General features: G+C 40.4%; 2 protein-coding genes and 1 long non-coding RNA gene across 3 annotated transcripts in view; 1 reads left to right on the forward strand and 2 right to left on the reverse strand.

Annotated features, from left to right (window-relative positions):
* LOC110833401 (lysosomal Pro-X carboxypeptidase) overlaps positions 1-23,651 on the forward strand; it is a 44,056-nt gene that overhangs the window by 1,438 nt on the left and 18,967 nt on the right. The window lies entirely within an intron of this gene.
* Positions 1,237-3,289, reverse strand: LOC147873926 (uncharacterized). Its single transcript, XR_015535010.1, has 3 exons — positions 2,478-3,289; positions 1,813-1,932; positions 1,237-1,459 (listed from the first exon to the last, which is right to left on the reverse strand). It is a non-coding gene; the product is annotated as an uncharacterized LOC147873926 (long non-coding RNA).
* LOC110833406 (uncharacterized) lies at positions 8,275-18,421 on the reverse strand. The gene is made up of 3 exons (XM_022071447.2): positions 18,337-18,421; positions 9,837-9,910; positions 8,275-8,939 (listed from the first exon to the last, which is right to left on the reverse strand). Exons 1-3 carry the CDS (start codon positions 18,419-18,421, stop codon positions 8,901-8,903), a joined length of 198 nt encoding a protein of 65 aa, XP_021927139.2. The 3' UTR covers positions 8,275-8,900.

Genomic DNA, 23,651 nt, shown 5'->3' on the forward strand with positions numbered 1-23,651 from the left:
ATACGCGTTTTATGATACGGATATTTTTCGATCTAGGTTGCTATGGAAATTCCTCACGCTGTCTGAATAGAAGATACGCTTGCTTCCCCACAGGGCAGAGATATAAAATGCTGATAATTTTTTATCTTTGCGTCTTAATTACTCTTACATTATTTAAAAAGGCTTCTTTAATTTTATAATGTATTTAGCATCGAATACAAAGGTGATTATGAATTAAGAATAAACAAATATATTATTACATCGATTTATAGAAGGACTGATAGAAACGACCGGAAATTTTTTAGTGTTTTTCAGACTAACCAGACTATTGAGGTTTGATCGTATGTCAATAAATGGCGATTTATCGAGAAAAGATGTTGTGTAGCATTGAATAAGACGAGGGTTACATTGCGAATAGTGTTTGAAGGGGCAGTTTGAAGTGGTCGTAGCCTATTTAAAGTATACTGGTAGTGTAATCTCGGTCATTAGAGCTGGTTAACAAATGAACCAATCCACGTTTCGTGTACGTTTTGATTTCTTTATACCGGGTACAGAAATTATTCGGTTTTTACATGTGTGGGCATTTAGCACGCATGAAAGCGATTTTAGTTGGAAAATGTTAGGGGTAGAGGCTACTTATAAAACGCTGGCGTGCGTGGGAGGATAATATTAAACGGGATCTTAGGGAACATATTTGCTCAGTGTGGACAGGATTTATCTGGATCAGTATAATAAGTGAAAAGAGAGCTTAATTCCTTCAGACTGAGAAGTTGAAGTCCAGTTAATCACGAATAAACCCCAGTCTCCTTAAATGAATCCCACCAGGCGATCTTTGGAAGCATTCTTGGCGAATGCTAATATTATAGAAAATAATACTTTTTAAGACTCAGTGTTTAATGCCATATTTATTTTTTTAACTGTCTTCTTAGTTATTTAGTTTTCAATTAAAAATTACATTCGCTAACTTTGATTACACGAAACTTCCGCCAAGGAATATAATTCCTGTTTTTAATAATGCGATTGTGGCAGAAGAGATCCTCGATTGCTTTTTCCATGAGCAACGCCACGTAAATCGGAGTGTACCTGCTTTGGTCTATGAGTTGTGTGTTTTTTAAACGTCACGTGAGTTCGGATAATATGAAGGTCATTGTGTGTGAAGACTGTAATGGGCTACATTGGTGCTGATGTCACTCTAGCATTGAGCTTTACGCATTTGTACCCCATCCCATTACACAAACACAATAGGTTGTCTGCAAGTTATACTAAACTATTGGGGTCTTTATGGGATAAACATATTACATTCAATTAATCAAACACAACACGTACGTGCTTTATAATATACATGATCATATCTTCTGTTTGTAACATGGACGAAAATGAGCCTGTTTCTAGAGCACTATTATGAGATGATGTCGACAGATGTCACTTCGGTTTGTCAGTTGTTGGGTTGCCAATATTCGTCAGCATCGCCATTCTGAAACTGCAAATAATCAAACAGTTATTTTGTTAACGCATAAAGAAATGCCAGGATCTCTTTGGCACATTAAAATAGTAACGCTTATGAGAACACAGCCCTCGAACTTCATATACACGTGGCCAGGTTCTATAAGTAACTTTCAGGTTTCGATGAAAAAGCCTTCGGAGTTATTTTGGAAGCAAACATTTAAATTTGTTTGTAATTTAATAACGCGTTCATTTGTTTAGATTTTATAGCGAATGATGTGTTGTTGTTTTTTTGTATCTAAAAACTGAAACTGCTAAGGAGTGTAGCCGGAACCTAAAGCGTCTTAGTTCAGATGTAATGTGGATGCTTAGAGGCGTTTCCAGACTCACCTGCCCCAGTGAATCGGCGTCCCGTTGCCACTTGTTTCCGAGGAAGTACTCCAACCTGCGCCGCGTACTGTCAGCGGACCGCAGCCACGAGTAGCCGCCGAATTTCTTACCCATGTTGAACTGAAACACGTAAGAGCCGTCAGCACGTCGATCAGCAGACGAGTTTCGCATTATTACGCTGCCAAATGTCACGTTAATTAGTGGGGTTTAAGGTTCTCGCGGCGATGGGATGTAGCGTTTCTGAGGTGCGTACTGCCTCCATAATCAGGTTGATGATCAGGCCAAAATTGCGCTCGGAAAAGTATGTTGAGATATAGGAACAGGTCGGATAGGACATAAGTTTGGACGCGTTAATAGACAAAAGAGGGAAGCTAGTGCGTATCTGGCTGTTGTTTTTCACCATTTGAAGCCGAAGATCGTTTGAAAAGCATTTAAGAATTCAGTCCGTACCGAAAAGAAAACACCAAACTTCACCAATACAAAGATTAATTAAATCCTTGTTTATCCTGTGAATAATATGAAACGCATAAACGCAAAACACAGAGTTACTGAATGTCGAAACAGGTGGTACATATAGTTACCACTGGGCTTTAAAGGGTTAATTCCTGCAACAACAAAAAATTTCCGCAAACATTGAATCACGTAGAGTAGGCAAATGCACTTACCGCTCCACAGTTCTGCGGGTTGCAGCGCCAGGGGGAGAGAAGCAGCAACGAGGACACGGAAAGGAAAAGAGAAAAATAAAATTAGCCTTGAATAAGAGAGAACCATAAAGAATTCATGTATTTAATTGACCAAAGCATCGCTGTTTCTAAACTTTACGCGCAGTTAAAAAGTTAAATAAAAAAGCGACTACAGATTTTCCACTCAACACCGTAATGGAATTAAATATGTTCCACCGTTCGTTTCATATTCGAGTGAACATATCGATACGTATCTCGCAAATAGTGCAATCGACAGTGAAACTAATCCGATTACCAAAATTACTGAGTGGTTTTTTTTTTCAGGTTTTAATTAGTAAACAAACTTTCTTCTTTTTGTGTGTGTGTTGAAACTAAATTACGAATAGCTTTGAAGTCAGTTGTTTTGAAAATATACTTACCCGACTATCCAGCTAGTGCGTGCATGGAACAGAATAACAATGACACGTTAAAGAATGCTTAAAACCAGGGCTCGAGAATATAAAGCATCTGCCATATTCTAACCCTTTCAGTGTTACGAACGATATATCTCGTTAAGAAACGTAGCTCGTTCATCTTCAAAATAAGTATTAAATTTGGTAGCGTGGGAATAAGCGAACGTTGATTATATTTCTGCCTATTGAAAGTTTAAACGGGCACTTGTGGCTTTTAAACGATGGAAATTGTCACCACGCGTTTGTTTTATGTATTAAACTGAGCACGGAAATGGTTAGATAAGCAGATTTAATCAGAACTGTTAGAATGTCTAATATTTTAAATTTTATGAAGACGTGGTTTGGTTGCTACAATTTCAATTGCAGTATGATTTTACGTAACATTTTGATAAAAATAAGACATTTTTGCCAACCTCGCGTCAACTTTCCCGTACTTTTACAGAATTACCTTTCAGACGTTTTATCTTAATTTCCGTTTAGAATATATAATGTAATAATGCAAAAATAATTTCTACCCTATTTTAATCTTGAAAACTTTCGAAATATTTTTATATTACTCTGGGTAAATACAACCAGGGTTCGATTCCCGACAGGGCTAGAAGTTTTTCTCTTACCCCTGGCTCTGGAGCTCACCCAGCCTCCTGTCCAATGTGTACGGGGAGAGGGGGGGGCTTTCCCCGGAGTTAAACCGGACGAGGCGTGAAGCTCACTACTTACCTCCGTCTTAATTAAGCATGAGGGACAATTTTTATTTTGCCCTTCTGTAATTAATGATATTTTATGCAGCTGAATGATTTTAGGTATTCATTTAATAATTAGATTCATGAAGGGGCTTTGCATTTAAATACAGCGAAACAGGTTGTGAAGGTGGAAAGAGGGTAGATCTTGCTGAGGATCGTGGCCAATTGCGGAATTTGGTATTAGCGGTGTTGAACCTTCGGGTTTTGCTGCCAGAGATTTAGTCCGGTGGAAATTACTGGCAGATAATACAGGATAGCCCTGAGGCGATACTCACCCTGCACATCTGGAGAGGCGGCGTCGACATGAAACAAAGACAAAGGCAACGAGATTAATCGGGATTGTACTCCAGCCAGGGTGGTAGCCCTGCACTTGCTTTAAAGACAGCCAGTGATGTCAAATATAGGCGACACGTCCTGGGGCGAAACGGTTGTTGTGAGATTACATTTAAAATGTAACTCAGGGAGTGGATGTCTCTAGAAACTTGGACTATATAATTAGTCAGCATACGAAACTACCTGCCATAGTCGCAACTTATGCAGTAATATTTATTTGTGGAGAGTTCATTTAAAAGAGTAAAGACATAATTACGTAACAACGGAGGTTCAAATCTTAAAGAGCTTTTATGGTCACGCTGTGTTTTTTTTTTAAAAAATTGCGTCATTTCAGAAGTTTCATTATCCTGTTATTTATTTTAATTTATTGCAGATAAAAATGAATGTATTAGACTTCGAAACTTGTGCAGTACATGAATAGAGATTTGTGTCACTTGAAATTTTAATGTTTTGTAAATTAGAAACGACCGCGTGCTTGGGGTTTGTTGACCCCTAGTAACACTTCATGGAGTTCGTGTGACTTGGTCGATTTTCTACCTGCATTGTCACATTCTTCGAACGCTTGAGTTCGCTTCAATATCATTTCGGTTCCACCAGATGCCAGGATTATGTGGAAAATAAGGAAACACGCAGAACGACATTAACGCGACCACGAACGAAGTCGCGTTCGGAGAAAATGTACTTTTCTATTTACGCGTAACAACTGGCGGCATCTGCCAGTACTTGGGTCGTTTTCTCGCTAAAAATTTGTATTCAAGTTGTCATGGATACTTAGATACAAATAAAGACGACTTCGTTTCTTACTTAAAACTGGAACGGTCTAGAAGAGAACGTTGTATATTAAGTTTGTCGTGACAAGAGAGAGTAAATGTACTTACCAACTTCACCGCAAGGTAGCGTGTTCGTCAGGCGTGAAATAGGAATAAAAAGACAACTGTTAGTTACATTTTAGATTACTTGTTCAGATTATACAAAATTATTAAAAAACATGTTGTATTGTTACAGATGGAAGTTAGTTACTAAACTTATCTGATAAATCTAAGAATGTCATTCTAAAACTGATCAAAAACTAAGATTTAACTTACTTCAGTTTCAGAAGGGGAGTAACTTATGATACACCCTTCAGAAGTTTAGTTTGTGGTACAGGTGGCGTCTGTAAGGAGCGGAATTGGCACTTAAGGGAGGAATTCTAAGACGGGAAGAATTCCACTGTTGTTGCTGCCATTTTTCATGCACGAACTGATGGAGTGGCAAAGTTTGGGGACCGCTTAACTGATAGAATCTAATCTAAACAGCAAAGTGATTACATTTACGCTCCGTGTGTTGGATCATCACAGCTTCCGGTCGGGTGAAGGCAGACAGATACTTTAGGAAGCACTACAGACCTTTTTTTAAATATTAATTTTAATATTACATCCCCACATATGAATAACATTTCCAATTGGTGCTCTCTGTTAGAGTTTTTAGTTTAAAAAAAAATTAACTGTATGTTTTCGTTATCTCTCAAGTGCGTGCTATTTGTCCCGCCCATTTTATTATCCTAATATTTGCTAAAATTATAGAGTTTATGATTATGGAAATTCATCAAGCCTCGTGTTCCGTCGTCCCTCTTAGTTTTAAAAATCGCCCTAAGGGCCATGTTGTCAATCACCCTCGTACTTTAAAAGACCAAGTTTAACACCCGTCTAAGAACAGACAAACTTGTAATTGTCTATTAAGTTCGATAGCGATTCGTAAACTTAATTAGATCAAGCGATGATTTATTTAGGGCTTATTCTGAGGCGTGAATTAAGAACGCTGGAGACACGGCTAATGCGGAAGTGTGGATGATTCGTAAGTTGTAACCATGGCAACGAAATTCAGACATAATATGTAACTTCGTTAATATTTTACCGGAACATTTGTTATGTGTAGCGTTACTCTTCAGATTACAGCGCGAAATTCACTTAAACAGTTGAAATATCACATGTATGAGGAATTTACGGAAAATACACGTTCAAAATTCTTTCAGTTTCGCTATTGACAATTCGACGTCACACAGAACTTTTTAGCTGAAAAGTGCAGTCAGATAACCAAGAAACAGGCAAAGATTCGTAATGTCGCTGGAAATAAGTAGAGTCTTACCTTGGCTCTTTGGAAGTAAGCTTTGGTTTTATATATTTGCAAAGAGATTGCGTTTAAAACAGCGTAAAACAAAACTGGAGTCTTGGAGGAAATTTCAGATGCTTAATAGAATTTTGCTGAGATGTAGTTTAATTCCGTTGTCATAATGTAGTCATTCATTTGTTTCGAATACAAAAGCTCCTTGCGTTGTTGTTAGAACGAAGGATTGTCGCGCCGTAATCTGTTTGAAACGAAGACAACGCCTTGAGCCGATTTTGCGCGCTAATTGTCCTTGCGTTGGAACTGAAGTTACGCGATTACTCGAAACTTGCGAACAAAGAAGCCGCAGTGTTTGCTTCGCATTTTGGGAGATTAAAAACTCTTGCATGTCACCGTTCTCGTACTGAGCGTGTCCAGAGACTGCATTCACACTTCGCCCGCCACTTTCATAAACAAGAAGATACGAGTCTGAATTCTTTAAACTGAGCTTGAAAATTTCTGTGAACGCTGTCTGCCGGTAAACAATTAGTTCAACGTTTTTTTTATTCCGACTGTACATTATATGACTTCATAGTAAGTTATTAATTTTTATAATAGTGTATTATTCGCCCGTAATTTTTACTGGATAGCCACGGTGGTCTAGAGGTTAGAACGCTGGCCTTGTAATCCTGGGGTCTCGGGTGCCCGAATTTATAACTTGTGTTGGGCAAGGCCGTGGTCTAGGCAACACGGAGTTTTCCTCCGGGGGCTTCCCCGGTTTCTCCGTGGCATCCCAACAATTACTCCATTCACACACAGAAGAAGGCAATGGCAAACCACTTCTGGATCATCTGCCAAGAACGTATATGAACAGGTCCCAGTCCGAGAAAAGGATGGAAGGATCCTGTTCATATGGACCTGTCGTCAGACAGAACACTAAATAATAATAAGATGAGGTGGTCTAGCGGTTAGAACGCTGGTCTTGTAATCCTGGGGTCTCGGGTTCGATTCCCGGCGGTGCCCGAATTTATAACTTGTGTTGGGCAAGGCCGTGGTCTAGGCAACACGGAGGTTTCCTCCGTGGCATCCCAACAATTACTCCATTCACACGCAGAAGAAGGCAATGGCAAACCACTTCTGGATCATCTGCCAAGAACGTATATGAACAGGTCCCAGTCCGAGAAAAGGATGGAAGGATCCTGTTCATATGGACCTGTCGTCAGACAGAACGCTAAATAAATAAATAATAAAATTTTTACTGAATTGAAATACAGAACGCGCGCGGTTTAAAATAATTTTTACTACAAATAGAAATTAACGCCCAGTCTTTAATTTTCAATCTTTCTGTCGGCGAAACTGCATCCAGCGATTGCCGTGGACACGCAAGATGGGCCTAGAGGAACATAAGAGATATTTAATATAGCCGGCACGGGACTTCGATTTTTGACTTATCGCCTAATAATGGGAAGCCCCGAGCGCAAGACGAAATATAAGCCACAACTTCGTCGGGCGGACGAGGAAGCTGATGAAGGAGACAAAGCCACTGCCCAGACTAGCTCTACATTTGTGTCTCAACGAAAATGATTTCGTGATATTGGGTTTCCCGCGAGAAAATTTAAGTCTCGAACCATTGCCCAATTCTCTTGTGGATACGTTCGAAGTCCGGATCTTTAAATTTTAGGATTCCGGACTTTGAAGTTATCTTAGAATGTGTTACAAACATTCACCAGTAATTCAGATACATTTCTAAACTTGGAAATAAAACATTTAAGACTACTCTGATATGCAGATATATGATGAGGACAACTGTAATATTACGTTAAAGGATGTAACGTCACTACAATCTTCGTTTAAGAAAGAAGTTTTTAAATGTAACAACGTACGTACAAGACAGTACAGGCTTCTGCGTTGTCTTCTAGATATGAGAAAAGTCTGGATTTATACAAGCGTGAAGATTTCTGTCTTCTGGGTTGTTGCGCTGTGTAGTCTGGTCGATGTTAACCAACGTTTCAGAGGTCATACTGCCTCCGTCATTCATCGCCCTGATGACGGAGGCAGTATGACCTCTGAAACGTTGGTTAACATCGACCAGACTACACAGCGCAATAACCCAGAAGACAGAAATCTTCATATTCATCGCTGTGAGAACCTCAAGTCTTACTTATACAAGCGTGTTTAACAAGACAGTCTGATCAACATAATAACGAAAGCTATTAATTTTCATATTTCTTTCTAATATGATATGAGACGCCGTCCGATTCGTGCTTTTTCCAGAGGGCTGTGCTTTGTCAGGAGCCTTCGTAATGCATCATGCGGTCTGTCGCTCTTTTTCGCCAGTTACGTTAGGTTTTCGAAAACAGTTACGAGATTCGTCGATCCCAGTGTTAATTTAAAATTATAAGCTAATTAAATAGTATTATAGTGATCACATAATTTGGAGTTCCACAAGACACAATGTTCTCTGTTACATTTATTATCCCTTTACGTGCTACGCACGACATATCTCGTTTAAAACCAGTGGCCCTTCTGAACTGAATTTATCATTTTCGCTTGTGCGTCAGTAATGTAAGTTTTCCTAATATAATCTAACCTAAGCTCTTCACCTGTGATAATCGTGTGTAGGCATTTCATAAATATGCAATGTCAGGGCATTTTTCTCGGACACTGTGCCATTTATGACTCCTCGAGGCTTTTATGTTTCTGCATTCGGCAATATTAACCAGTCCCTCATCTTAATATCTTAATATAAATACTGGGCTATTTTTACAAATTCTCCTTGTCGAAGTCTCGTGCAATTTCTAAAAGATGCAGGTACTCACTCTGCTTCCAAGGTTCGACTGCAAGAGACAAATAAAACAGGCTTTTATTATGGAAATTAGCAATGCTATGCTACAGGGCATGCATCTATGCTAGTGGTTATCAAACTGTGGCTCGCGAACTCATTGTTCTCCGGAAATAAATTCATAATGGCGCACATTTGTTCGTCATTGTTCTGTAAAGGAAGTTTCACGAATATAATTATGCGGGTGCTGATTCTGGTAGTCTTTTTATTTATGAAATGTTGCAAGTTTCTTTCGTTCTATTCCTTTTAGATGGTTCACGAAATGTGGCGCTGAGAGTCGTCTGCGTGGGCCGTGAAAGAATTTATTTTTTAGAAAATCGTTTGTGAATTAACAGAGGTGAGGAACCAGTGAATTATGTATACCTTACAAGCTAAAATTTACGACAGTTTGTAAAGAAGATTTCTATTTTAAATACTTAGATATTTGTCTAGGTTTTTTTTATCAGACGTTTGAAATTCTACTAATTTTTCGGGGGTTGCAAGTGTTGAATGCTCCACTTGGAAGGATATTGTCACTTATCTGTTACTCGTTGTACATAAACTTTACCCTTTCCATGGCAGACACGTGTTATCTCGTTCAGAAGCATTGGACGTTTCGTTTCAGAATAGAACAGAAAAAATCTGTTCCCCCCTCGCTGCTATTCAAACCAATTAGTCGTGGCTTTTCACCCTTGTAAATTACGTCTTATCATTTATATATGTTATCATTCCAGCATGGAAGGGCTTAAAGCGATTTCAGTGTTAATTTCCTTCTGCTCAACTTCTTGAAAGTACATGAGAATTAAAATTTTATAATTTAGTACCACACGTGCACACATTTTCTACACAGTTTTGTCTGTAAGGACCGTTGTTACGTGTCTCGGGGCAGAGGGTGCGTTCGTATGGGACTCACCGCTCGTTTCCTGAGGAACTCGACCTCGTCGCTCGGAGAATCTTCGTTTCTCTGGCGGAAGGCCATTTCCATCTCTGCGAACAAAAGACAGTCGTGAAAAACGCAATGGCCTGATGTCGCTTCAAGAACTGCAGCCTAGGATTTTCTGGTTACTGAACTGGCAAAACATTCTTACGTGTTCAGAAAGCAATTTTATTTTACAAACTTTTGTGACTGAGAGCAGAAATTATTTGTCAGGTGTCCGTGTTTCAAGACTCTGAATATCACCGCCTTCCTGTTTCTGATTTATGTACCGAGCAATCGCGAAACTGCCTGTGGAATGTGACAGGCGCTGGAAAAGGCCGGATCGTAAGAATGTCTCCTTGAATAAGAGCCAGAATAGAACGGGTTAATAGTTGCGTGTGGTTGATATTGTTACGTTGATGGTAGTCCTTTCTGTATACAAATGCACTTGAAAATGGACTGAACATTCTGTACGCTGCCTGTCTTATGCTACGTTCTTTGTTTCTGCCCCCTAAACGAGGCGCTCCTGTGTGATGAAGATTGGATCAGCTCCATTAGAGACCATCTGAATTACTCATGAGGGTAACAGGCAAATTGTACTGTTGCTGCAGGGTATAGTCGGTGCTGATGAGCGCTCTTCAAAGTTTATATAATGCGGCTCGTTCCATGCCTCTCCGCTAGTTTTGCATTAGTTTCGCAATTCAGTTACAACTATCACCAGGTTCGCTCTAATCGTCTGTAATAAAAGTATTTTTTATTTTAAGCGTACTTCTGTAAGTCATTCTCCGCGTTATCGATGAGATTTCGTCTAAGTTGAATGTTATGGATATTACGTCATGCTTGTAATTGTTAGCTCGTGAATGAAATTTCGTGTAGATTACGTACGGCAGATGTATTTTCGTTTGCCACGTTACAAGAAATTTGCCTCGATGGAAGTCTGTACTGTTGAAGGTATGAAACACTACACAGAAGTAAAGAACCAAAGAGTAATCGTCGCTGCGACCTCAGAAGATGGAACGGCATCCATGTCGGTGTTATTGATAGCTTGACGTTGAAGGTATTGATATAACCTTCAGTGGATGATGATCATTTGCGTGAGATAAGAAAAGTACGCGCACGCTCTGTAAATGTTAACATTTATTTCATGTTTACATGTAAATTTTATTGTTTAAAAAGTAACCGTAATCCTGAATTAATAACAGATGAAGGGATTTCAGAAATCTTGCGAATCATTAGATAAACTGGGATCGAAATATCAGTTTATAATCGAGATATATCGTGAGTATCATGGACAGTGTCGAGGGTCACTGAATCTCACGTTCATTTACGATCTGCGGAGGTGAAAGTGGTCCAGTCGATCTAGATCGGGAACTCGCGTGCCTTATTTATGAACCCGCCCCATGATCAAATCAGTGTCGCTGAGTTAGACCGCTACATTCCGTGTACTCCATTATTTACCCCGTCCGTTTTAGCGTTGGTTCTGTGGCTTTGTTTACGAGTTCTTCCTGCGGACAACAACGGAGCGAAGTTTTTGAGTACTTCCGTGAACAGCCAGGGCGCAGCGTCCTTCAGAGACCTGTCTCTCGAGACTAGCAAGGACTGTTAATTAACAGCCTGATTACAGATTTGATAATCAGATTGTATGTATAATTTACGTTAATATATTTCTCAACTGTATTATTTGTCGGATATAACCTCAAAAATTCGCAGTGTAGCTTTCAGCCTTATTTTTAGAAAGCGTTATTTGAAATGTGGCTTCCGATTTTATAATTCTCTGGGATGAATCCTTCAGGTATTGAACAGGCTAACCTAACCTCGTGAAAACTTCCTGTGCTTTAACGCAAATAGATGTAGTGTAATGTGTCGCGTTATTGGGAGTTTGCCCGGGGCCGTCCCTTTGCTTTATGAAACAACAATCTAACCAAATCTTTAATTAAATATTGGCGCGCATATTTTGAAACAAAAGATAAAAGTATTCTCATTGTTCTCAGAGGCCCTTGGCGACTGTCATATTAACTTCAGTTTTAATTTGAAATTCGCCCTGCACAAGGTTATTTTCGTGGTCAGTCTTTTTTTTTTATTCGGCGGTAAGCTTTGATAAAAATAGGTTATCAGATATGTGCAGAACCCTTTGTTTTCAGATTTTACGACTAACTCCACAACAGCTTTTGCGATACAGAAAAAAATATACATATATTTAAATGCTTTAACATTTCGGACTAAATGAAGTTAGTGTTTTGCTTTTTATTCGCTTTGAATTCATATTTTTAAAAATAAACAACCTATGAATCTATTTCCACAAATAGAGTAATAAGCACAAATATATATATTATTTTCTCTTCTCATATACCTTATGATTATTAATGGATTTAATGTTATTTAATGACGCTTTTTCAATTGTCAATTTTGTATTATGTGGAACGAAAATGGAGATGCTTATGAGTAAATATTGTGTATGGATTTAGAAGGAGGCGACAAATGAATGTTTTAAGATACCGTTCTATTCTAGATATTGGCTGGAGATACCGATGAAGTTAGCCTCTAACCCCGTTTATTTTTACTTAGCAGCTGATGAAAACTGTATGATCGTTAAGATGAACTTTGCGGTACATCGCGGGGGGGGGGGGGGGGACTGATTTATGCCTTAAAAGCTACATTAGCAACTTAACATAAAAATACACACAAAGGTGTCGTAAAACCGCCTCACGACATAAGTGACGCAATAATATGGCTTTTGCTAGGTTTCGGCATTAAGTAAGCCAAAGCGCCATTTTTTTTAAATGTGGGACGGTGAGCTCCTTTTATGACGTAGCCAGAGTACGGGTTTTATTAAGTGTTTAGTGTATAGATATTATATTTACGGAATTTTGCAGTACTGTGAAAGATTTAATAAAAAAGAATCGCTTGTTGCCTATCATAGATGGATAGACTGAGGAAGACCACCGGGTTCCATTTCATTACGTTTCCTTTCGCTTTGATGATTTACGTATTTATCGAACATAAGCTGGTATTTTCCGGTATGTTTTAACTTCTTCCAGACGGCGACACATTTCGTGTAACGGCGTGCATTATCTGATGAAAGTGCGAAGTTTTATCAAAACAAGGTCCGCAGAATATCAAGATATAGTTCAGAATCGCACGCTTCCTTAAGAACACTAAACGCCGTGAAGATGCGGCAACTTCTCCGACACCGTTGTGTAGCGTATAGTCTAATCATGCAATTGCAGGCGATACCAAGTTCTGCTGATGAGCGTCGGTGAAAACTCCACGGAGACGTTTCCGTGTTGAGAAACTAACAGTCGCTCTAGAAACAAAGAAATGCCCCGCCTTTTATGGAACACTAAGGTTCGTTACCGTCGTCACAAGAGCCCGCCACCTGTCCCTGTCCTGAACCAGATGTACGTAACAAGAGTTATATTAAGGCACGAAGCATGAATACGTGTGGATGCTGTGTCAAGGCGGAAACAGTGAACATTTAAACAGGATGTACAATTATAGTCTCTGAAGTTGCAACGATGTTACCTAAGAATCGACCTCCGTAGAAAGATGTAAGGAATTTACAGAAATAACACGCGGTTATCACGTTAAGTGTTTGTTGTGGGTTCACTAAGCTGCTGCGGTTTCCTTCCGTTCGCCCTGACAAGCGACGGCCGCTGAGCTACATCCTCCTACACCGCCTTTACGTGTTTAATAGAATTTTAAACACGCAATGGCTCCAGTATTTACTTCGTTTATCTATTTAGTAGTCTCAGTGATTGGATTCGTGGTCTTTTGTTGATTGTGAGGTTTATTTTTCGATTAATCATTATGACGACAGGGCAGTAGGAAGGGCCGTAGGGCTAGAAGTGGTGTCGTCACAATGGCCGCTACTATCGATGGAATTGTCCAACTATTTTTACATCCAAAGAACTGTAAGAAATTTGTCGATGTTCGTCATCTGGGTTTTAACATGTAGGCAGGTATCAATGTTTCGGAGGAGCATACTGCTTCCTTCTTCAGGGAAGGGCCTTCACCGCTGTAATGACCTCAAATATCGTGCAAGAAGCTGCTTTATGGGGAAACCGCGAACAGTCAGAAATGAAGCCACGAGTGCCTCTCTCCAATTACAGAACTTGCCGCAACTGCTGTGCGCGATTGCAGCATTCGCAGGGGCATGTCTGTTATTTCCAATAGAATGCTTCTGGCAGAAACAATTCGTTGATTCTGAATAGCTAATCGATTAAAAATATTCGATACGGGTTACAAACGTGTGTTCTGAGTTTCTCGGAAGGATTCAGAGCCGAGTGTCGAGTTCTCAGGTAACAAGAATTGCATCGTTCGGTTTGAGTACCCGATTCCAGATATATTTATGGTTTATCTAACAATGTTCTTAATGACGCAGACTATACAGGGTGATTCAGAGTGTCGTGACAAAAATTCAGACGATTCTTAGGGAAATAAAGTAAAAAAATGCAAGAGCATTCATTGTCGGCTTATCACGTTTCGCCACTTGATAACAAAATGAAATTTATTTTTGTTATGGCGACGAAATATTTTATCATTAACGAATATCAATTGAAAAAGGAAATAGAAGGAAGCGGTTGTGGCCTGATTTAAGATATTATTCCCGTATTTGTCTGGAGTGGCTGAGGGTAACCACAGAAACATTAGTAAGGATGGCCGGTTATTTCAGCGCAGGAAGTCTAAAACGCGACGCGGGAGTGTTGAGCTAACCTCTCCTCCTTGACGTTCGTTCACATTTTAAGAATGCGCACAGTGAAATTAGGAGGAGTTTGACGAAATCATTGCGATGATCAGACGGGTTTTTTTTTTTAGTCACTTTCAGGATCGGGCGGTGCAGCGACCTTCCTTTTTGTCGGGAAATTGCAATTCAGGTCCGCTTCCGGATTTCAAATGCGTCCCCCGCCGACGCTCGCATTTGCAAGTATAAACGGAAACAAGCCAACAGGTTACTCGCTCTCCCCGCGTTTCCAGAAAGGCGCCTCTGGCGTACGCCCCTGTTAAGTATTCCGGAATTGGTTGTGTTTCGTTTGAATGTGTTTTCTTCTCACACAAGAGATTTGAACTCTCGTTAAGAAATGCAAGGAGTGTTTATGACATAATTAATAACAAGATTATATCGAATGCAGACAGTCTTTCAGGTTAAAATATTTCATCTCTTGTTCTCATTACAAAACGACTTTGGCATTTGAATTCGAAATGCAATCATTACAAATTAAATATGTTCATTGTTTTTATACATACGCGCCTGCTTATTATAATTTTATTTTAAGTTATAAAACTACTTTGTACTGATACAAAACAACAATACGGCTTAACGTAAAATAAAGTAATGCTATCTAATGTAGTGTAGTATAATATGACATATAATGTAATGCAATTTTATATGGTGTAGTGTAGGCCTAATATATTGTAAATACATTTAGAATTTTCACACTTCGTAAAGGCAGACAGTAGCCTATATTTTTCCTTACATTCATGTCATTAAACATCGTTCCACGTTTCTAAGAAATCGATAAATATTGAGTTGATCTTCGTGTCTGACAGATAAGATCTAAAATTAAGTTATCTCAAGAAATTTAACGGAGATCCATTAAGTATTTTCGGAGATGGAACATGCGTGTGGACGAACAGGCTCCTTTTATGCACATTCAGCACGAAAATAAATCTTCGATTTCGGATGTACGTAAGTCAATTAATGGCCGTCGATTCTCTGTGAGAGCGCACGGGCCACTCTCGTGTCTCCCTTACGAATGTTTAACTAAGGAGGAGACTGCACCGGAAAGAAAGGCATATGGGAACAAGCAGAATATTTGTTGTGTTGTATCAAGACGACGCCATTTTAATAATATACCATTGTCACGGACACTCACATTTAATTTGCGTGTACAAAATACTTGTTGGGAAATTTCAAGGAGAATGAACACTTGTAAGAAGAAGACTTGGATGGAAGGACAGTGCCTCAATAGAATAATTTTGACTACGATATCTGGGTCGAACTGCCTTAAACTAGGATCAGGATTTGGTGTCGGGTTACATTACAGTATTAAAAGTTTTGCATCTGCAATTATTATAAATATGTGACACAGTGAGCAAGTCATCCAGCTAATCTGTCAGTCAACCAGTTTATGTATTCGTAGGTATATAATGATATAAGAGATGTTTTATTTTTCGTTCGCTTTGTAATTTTTGATTGGCGCTATTGATCTGCATTGCAGCCGTGAAGCGTAACACACAAAAATATGATCTGCTAATTAGCATATTATAGAGTGACCCAGGGTATTTTTAAAACGTGTTTATAAAAATATGCAGATTGAGCATTTAAATGAAATTAAATGTTTCGATGATTGATTTTATAAAGCTATAACCGGTAGAGTTAAGCTAATTGGTGACTCAAATTCGGGCTCGAGTGGCGTTCTTTACGACGATTTCCGCTACTGGTTCAAATTGACCGAGTCATGGGGGAAGGGAAGGGGAAGGAGGAGGTTGAAACTAAATCGACACCTGTTGATGCTAGTTTGCAGAGCGCCTGTTGTCTAGTGGATTTTTATTCCGTGTATTTCTGTGCAGTTTTGATTCTGTTATGCAAATCGCAGCTTCAGCAGATACAGACTTCGTCGTCAGTCGCCAAAGTAAGAAAACGCTTGAGAGACGAACGCGCATATGGAAGGATAATATTAAAATAGATCTTAGAGGAAACGGGTTGAAGATTGTGGCTGAGGGGAGATTAAATTTGACGTCTTTTGTGAAAACGGCGATGTTTCTCCGGGTGTCGTGTGGGATAAGCACGGGACACTCAGCTCCACGGAATTAGTTCTATTTGGGGCCCGTGTAAGTTGGTGACAGGTTTGAGAATTAAATAAATATCCTTAAGGCTTTGACCGGGATGTTCTTTTGTTAAATCTTATGTGGTACCGCCTGATTCGACTTCTAATGGTTAAGTGAAGTGTTTTCTTCGCGGTAAGGTCTGGATTCGTAAATATTATGAAGACGAGCTTCGGCTTCAAAGGGTTAACCAGCTGATTTTCGTAATGGTGAGGTGTAGTGTTTTCTTCGCGGTACGGACTGAATTCATAAATAATATTCAGACGATCTTCGGCTTCAAAGGGTTAATTAATATAGCACAAATAGTTATCAAGATTTTAGATGAGACAGGGCCTTTAATTCTAATTATTTTCCATGTACCTTCTTTCAATGCCTCTGCAACGCGTAATGTTTCCGCTGTAACCACAGTATTCTGAGTTAACATTTTGACAGTCTCCGTGTCGAGACGCGGATGTGAAAAATTAAACGGACGGACAGAAAGAAGGACGTAATTTCCGTTGCTTAGTCACGCCAGCATCTGGGCAATGGGAGGTCAGAAATAAATTAATTGCGAATTCTACAAAAATGTTCAGTTTTTTTTTTTAAGTTTTGCGTCTTTTCCGTTCCGACGCCGTGTTCCGTGAAAACCAATTTGTGTCTAAAGCACCGCAAGAGTGTTTCTGTGGCTAATTTGTAGCGGCAGGATACCAAGAGACCCTGTCTCGGTGGCAGCGTACTCGGTTTTACGTTAGCCGGAAATTAAGGGTCGCAGGTTTGACGTCCTCTGCAGCATTTATTGTTCTCCCCGCGGGGGACGATGAAAATGCATGCAGAATACTGGTTGGGAAGAATTAATATAAGACCTACGTTCATATGGAGAAATAATATTAAAATGAATCCTAAATGGAAAATATTCCCGGTGTCTCTCAGTCCCTCCATACAAATTCAGGTGTTTTTGGCCACCAACACTTTCTGCTGTATCTTATAGATTATCCTGAAGATGACCTTGTAACGATCGAAATATTAAGTGATTATCCCTGTCCCACAAGATATATATATATACACAACGTTAACGTTCGTTTAAGCTAATAGAACTTATTTTATGTATTTTAGAGAGCAGTGAAGTTTAAATTATGGAAGCGATAAATAAAGGTTGTCTTTTCCACTACGTATGAACCACATACTTTATTTAGTGCCGAATGTATAAGCCTTAAGGGAAATCAAATAGGAGGTATGCACCTTTGAAACGTCGGTTATCTCCCTATGAATTTATACTGCGATGTCTTCGCTGTTGTGGGAACGTAAAATTTTTGTATCCGAAAGATCAACTGCATAAAATTCCACACCGAAAACTAAGAAATGAATAGATGATTATGATTCGTGTCGCATATTGAAACCTCGTATCATGGGTTTGTGTGTGATTCTCAGTGTAATCAGCGATCATTTCCTTAAAGGAGTTTCCCAATTGATCTCTTTAACGGTAAAGTGTTGTGTTTTCTTTGCGGTACTGACTGAATATTTAAATAATATTTAGACGAGTTTCGGCTTCAGAGGGTTTGAAGTACAATTCGGAAATGTACACGCGTATTACACGTTCAAAAAAACAGAAGGACACTGATTAATTTTTATTCAATTTTTTTTTGGAAAATGGAAAACTTACATGTACGAGAAGTTTATGCAGTGGCTCGCTTACCTGTCGCGTCTGAGGTCTGCACACCTGAGCAGGTGAGGAACAGGGCCACGATGAGGGCCACGACGAGGCACGCAGAGGGGGCCATGGCACGTAGAGGACTGGGCCGCTGGCGCTACTCGGTGCTCCTATACCTTTTCCCCTCCCCCACGTGGGGCGGGGCTTCGCCCACCTGGTCACACGTGGGAGGAGCGGTCATGTAACGAAATATTAATATTCTGCCCCATGTAAATAAGGAGATACTCCTTGGTTTTTTAAAGTTTCGCTTCTGTTCACTATCAGTATCATTGCCCGTCGGAGATTCACGGGGTCAGTTTTATTTCCGAAGAAGACAGGTTTAACACTTATTTACGCTACGCTTAGAAGCATTTGCCATGCTCGTCTGAACTTATTTTGTGTTTGAGGATAAAAATACGTAGAAGGAACGTTTCCCACCGACGCCCAGTAACAGAAATTAAATGTCACCATGGAAACGTACTAAGAGAAGAAGCTTTCTTTATTTTATTTTTATTTTTCTCTCAAATTCTGGGATTGAAAACCAGTTCACCCACGAAGAATATAACAGTTTTGCTTCTATCAGACAGGACCTGTGAGAACAGGTTTTGGTATTTTTATCGGAAACTCCAATTTAAATAAAAATAATTCTTACCTCCTCCTCCTCCCACCCCACCTCATCCTTGATTTGATCGCGCTAATATTTGCTGCAGAATAAGAAGAAAGTCGGGAAGATGGAACAACCGCAGAAGCTCTGGGATGTGCTGGTTGCCGTGTGTGTAAGTCTGTGTGCTTGTTAGAAACGGAGGGGAACTCGTTGTGCTGTTAGGTCCAGAAGCAGCAGGAGTGTTTGCAAACCATTAAGTGGCCAGAGAGTGCTTTGCAGTTTTTCTGCTGAAGAGCATTCTGGTATGAGAAATAATGTAAACGTACAAATCATCTGATGCAGAAACTCATCGGAATGGTACGTTATTTAAGAAATCAGCCCGTACCGCAAGGAAAACACAACGCGTATTCAATTGGTTTATGCCTTCAAGGGAAATGATCACTGTTTATTCTGAGAATCATTCTGGACACATGAATACGCTCTGCGGAGAAAATCCGTAATCATCCAGAGTGTATATTTTGTTTGTAAAATTGGGTACACTGGTGTCCAATGACTCGACGCTTTGCACAAAACGGCGTTGAATACAATTTTTGCTGTGTGAAGACGTAAAAGGACTTAAGTTTACCAGGGCATCGTAAGAAAAATATGTTTTTGATTTTCCGTTTAATTTCAGTGGGCATTTCTAGTTTATTGCTAAAAGGTGAGGTGCATGTTATTTCCACTGTGCGCAGAAATGGCCTGAAACAGAATGTTGGATCGATTCTCCTTAAGTGACCGAGTGTGGCCAATACCACGCATCGATATTTTATTTTACTTAATTTTGGTTAACGTGCATTTAGGTTTCCTTCCCCCCCCCCGGGTGTTTGAAAAGAGTTAACCTTCTTTTAATTTACAAGAAAACTGCTATTAGAACACATTAATGTATAGTCCAGTTAAGTGGCGAAGTTTCCAGTCTCGCGGCGGCGAAACTGGAAACTTCCGGGGCCGAGCGGAGACCGCATGAACCCCCTCGCTTCCAGTCATCACTCGGTCTGCTCTGTAATTCTGAAGGCAGTGTTTTTTTTTCCCTGCCCGCAAACCCCCCCCAAGTTTTCCGAAAGCGATGTTTGACTTTTGGAATTCATCAAACTATCGATATGTTTCTCGGTACTGAAATGCCTAAAACGAGAGGTCTGAACCTTTGTTCCCGCGAGAGGCTCAGCAGCTGCCAAGTTGATTAATTACGAGTAAATTATGGGCTCCTGTCCTCCTGATTCTGGTGCCTCCTTGTCGCTGTCCTCATTTTTCTACGCCTTTGTTCTCTGCGTCAAAGCTCCTCGTCACATTCTCTCCACCGCAGATATAATTGTTACCCCTTGCAGGACTCGGTCGGTGCAACCTCATTTTTGTAAATGACGTGAAGGTAAGGTTTAAGAGAGACATTCCAGTCTTATGAGTGCGGCAGGGGCCGGCCTGTGGCTGTCTGTGAGTGTTGCTACTGCGAACTGTGGTACGTTCTCGTGCGTCGAGCTCTGCCGGCTCAGAACTAATTTAACCCCGCGTCTACCTGTTGGCGCCAAGTGGCGGATCGCGACATACGAGTCAGTTCATTAATTGTCTGGGTGGATGGTTGCGGTTTTTTAATACCTGGTTTCATCAGGTGATTGATTATTTATTCAAAACGTCTGTAGATTATTAGAGTCAGTCTGAGTATGTGTGAGTCATTAAGTTAGAATGAAAAGCTGCATTGTGGTAGCGATTAGTTGCTAGGATACTGCAGGACACGCGGAATTATCTACCCTCTTCCACTGCGTCGGTTCCCGGTCTTCCTAATTCTAGTGGCACAGTAACAAAGAATTTCGGTGTTAGTAGCTCAGACTGCATACTGTCAGATGATTGTATGATAGTAAGCAATGAATGGCAATGGACGTGGAAGGATGTAATATTGGTCTAATTTCAGGTACTATCCCGGCATTTCCCAGGAGCAACTGAGGAAACCTACGGTAAACCTGAGTCAGAACAGCCAGTTTCCGGGTATTTATTTATTTAGTGTTCTGTCTGACGACAGGTCCATATGAACAGGATCCTTCCATCCTTTTCTCGGACTGGGACCTGTTCATATACGTTCTTGGCAGATGATCCATAATTGGTTTGCCATTGCCTTCTTCTGTGTGTGAATGGAGTAATTGTTGGGATGCCACGGAGGAAAACTCCGTGTTGCCTAGACCACGGCCTTGCCCAACACAAGTTATAAATTCGGGCACCGCCGGGAATCGAACCCGAGACCCCAGGATTACAAGGCCAGCGTTCTAACCGCTAGACCACCGTGGCGGTCAGTTTCCCGGTACGGATTTAAAATCAGGACCTCCCGAATACAGAGCAGGAAAGTTTAAGCACTCAGTAACAGCGTTTGGTTTGACGCCGTTATACGTAATATTAAGTTACGTTAATAGTAAATACTGACAAAGTTCATTAACACTCGCCACGATCATCTCCGTGTGTTCTCGATTCGTATCGCGCCGACCTACTTAGGCAGCTCCTGAAGTTTGCGAACTTGTGAATGCTAATTTAATTTGAATTTCAGGCGGCTGGATCCAGCACTGTTTGGTGTGATTACTGCAAAAGTTAAAACCGAAGCTGTTATCTGTAAACCCGCATGGGAATGTCAGACTACAGATCAAAGTTGGAGCAAACCCTCCGGCCCAGTGTAATTGTGTTGTTCCCACAAACTCGATCACAAGACTTCTCGTCGTCATGACAACTCCCTCTCTGTCTGTCGTATTGTTGAAAAGTCGCTCTTTGATGGGACCCAGAATTCAATTGGCAGAAATCATTATGACTGAATTTGTGTTACTGTTAATACGTTCTTTGTATGTTTCTTATTTTCATATCTTCTGCTGCTTTTTTTTTTGTCAAATGTCGCTTGATTAAATCAGCTGTTAATATTATTATCCTTTATCACGAAGCTTTTGTGTGGAATATTTAAAAATTTACTTCATACCTTGAAAAAAAAGAAGAAACAGTGCGTTTCCATGACAACGTTCAGTTGGTTAACGATGTTTAAGGAAATGATCTCTGTTTACGGTGGCAATCAGGGTTCCTGAATGTTAGAACACGTGGTACATAAAGTTACCACTGTGTTTTAAAGGGTCACATAACCTTTTACAAAGTCCTATACTAATGTCGGCTGTCTGCGGGCGTCGATGATTACTACAGACACTGGTTTCTTATTATTTTACATATTCCAGTCTCGCAACTGAAGATGAGACGTTAAACTAAAACGGAACTCCGTGTGGGCAAATAACACGCCTGAACCCTAAGTGCAACGGAGCAGATGCGCCTCGGATATTTCCTCACGGAGCACGAATTGAATTTGTCGTAACAGGCGGCACAGTGGTCTAGAAACTGAGCGGCGTTTAAGACACCCCCAAGACTTCGTAAGAAGGAAAAAAAGGAAATGAGCCGTATTGGGCGGGACCTGCTGTGTCTGTCCTCTTCCTCATCTCTCAAATTCCTCAGTCGTTCGAGTCATTGCGTCGTACCCACGAGGCTAGAGGAGTTCGTGCACACGATTAAAAACTATGTTAATCCTCGGTTCTGGTGTTATACTTACAATATCATAAAACATGGTGTAGCTTGCGCTGATAGTTGCTATGGTTACAATCACCTGTTTAATGAAGCCGCCTTACACGGCTGGTGGCCAGAGAAGAATTCATAAAAATTCGTCGCTGTTACAGCTTCAGGTCTGTAATTTAAACTTTTCACCAAATGTTAATAGAATCATCAAACGAAGGTAGAGAACATGGGCCGGGCACGTAGCTCGCAGGGGAATGTAAAATGTGTAAAAACTGTGGGGGTATGCAGTGGCCGCGCGGGCCTTGTGCCGCTTGGTCGCTGGGACCGTGGGTTCGAATCCCACTCAAGCCATGGATGTTGTCTGCGTCTTTCTGTGTTTGTACTGTCCTGTGTACAGGTAGAGGCCTTGCGACGGGCCGATCTCTCGTCCAAGGAGTCCTACCGAATGTCTATAGATCGAGCCAACGAAAAGTTGGGACCCGCAGTGCTCAGGCACTTGAAGATCGAGTCGTTCCCAGTATCCCAGTAGTAAAAGCTGTGGTTGCAAAGCCCGTAAGTAAAAGACTTTTTTCGGAAGACTTATGAGAATATGGGAGGATAATATTAAACTTGATCTTAGAAGTTTGGAGAATGTGGATTGGATTCATCTGGCTCAGTGTGGGTTCTCGTCAACATGGAAATGAACGAAGATATCCGTCTTCTGGGTTATTGCGCTGTGTAGTCTGGTCGATGTTAACCAACGTTTCAGAGGTCATACTGCCTCCGTCATCAGGGCGATGAATATGCCAATAGGGTGTGAGGAGCTCGACCAGACTACACAGCGCAATAACCCAGAAGACGGATATCTTCATACTCACCGCTGTGAGAACCTCAAGTCTTACATAAGGAAATGAACCTTCGGGTTCCATAAAGAGTGGGAAGTATCCTGACTAGCTCAGCGGTTGTAACCTTCTGAAGGACTTTGATCCATGGAGTTAGTTACTTGTGACACAGAAATTTAAACCTTGAATCTTGCGACATATAATAATTCCACATATCATTGCCGTTCGTTTCGTTTATAATTAGAATTAGGGGTTTTCTGTTATTTAATGGTTAATTAATATTTTGTGTCAAACAGTATTGTCGCCATTCAGCACACGCTAATTGAACCTTTGAGCCTTTG

This window comes from Zootermopsis nevadensis, unplaced genomic scaffold (genome assembly GCF_977971745.1).
Source record: "Zootermopsis nevadensis isolate Lab colony 2312 unplaced genomic scaffold, Znev_1.0 Znev_ptg000012l, whole genome shotgun sequence".
In the NCBI taxonomy this organism is placed as follows: Eukaryota; Metazoa; Arthropoda; class Insecta; order Blattodea; family Termopsidae; genus Zootermopsis; species Zootermopsis nevadensis.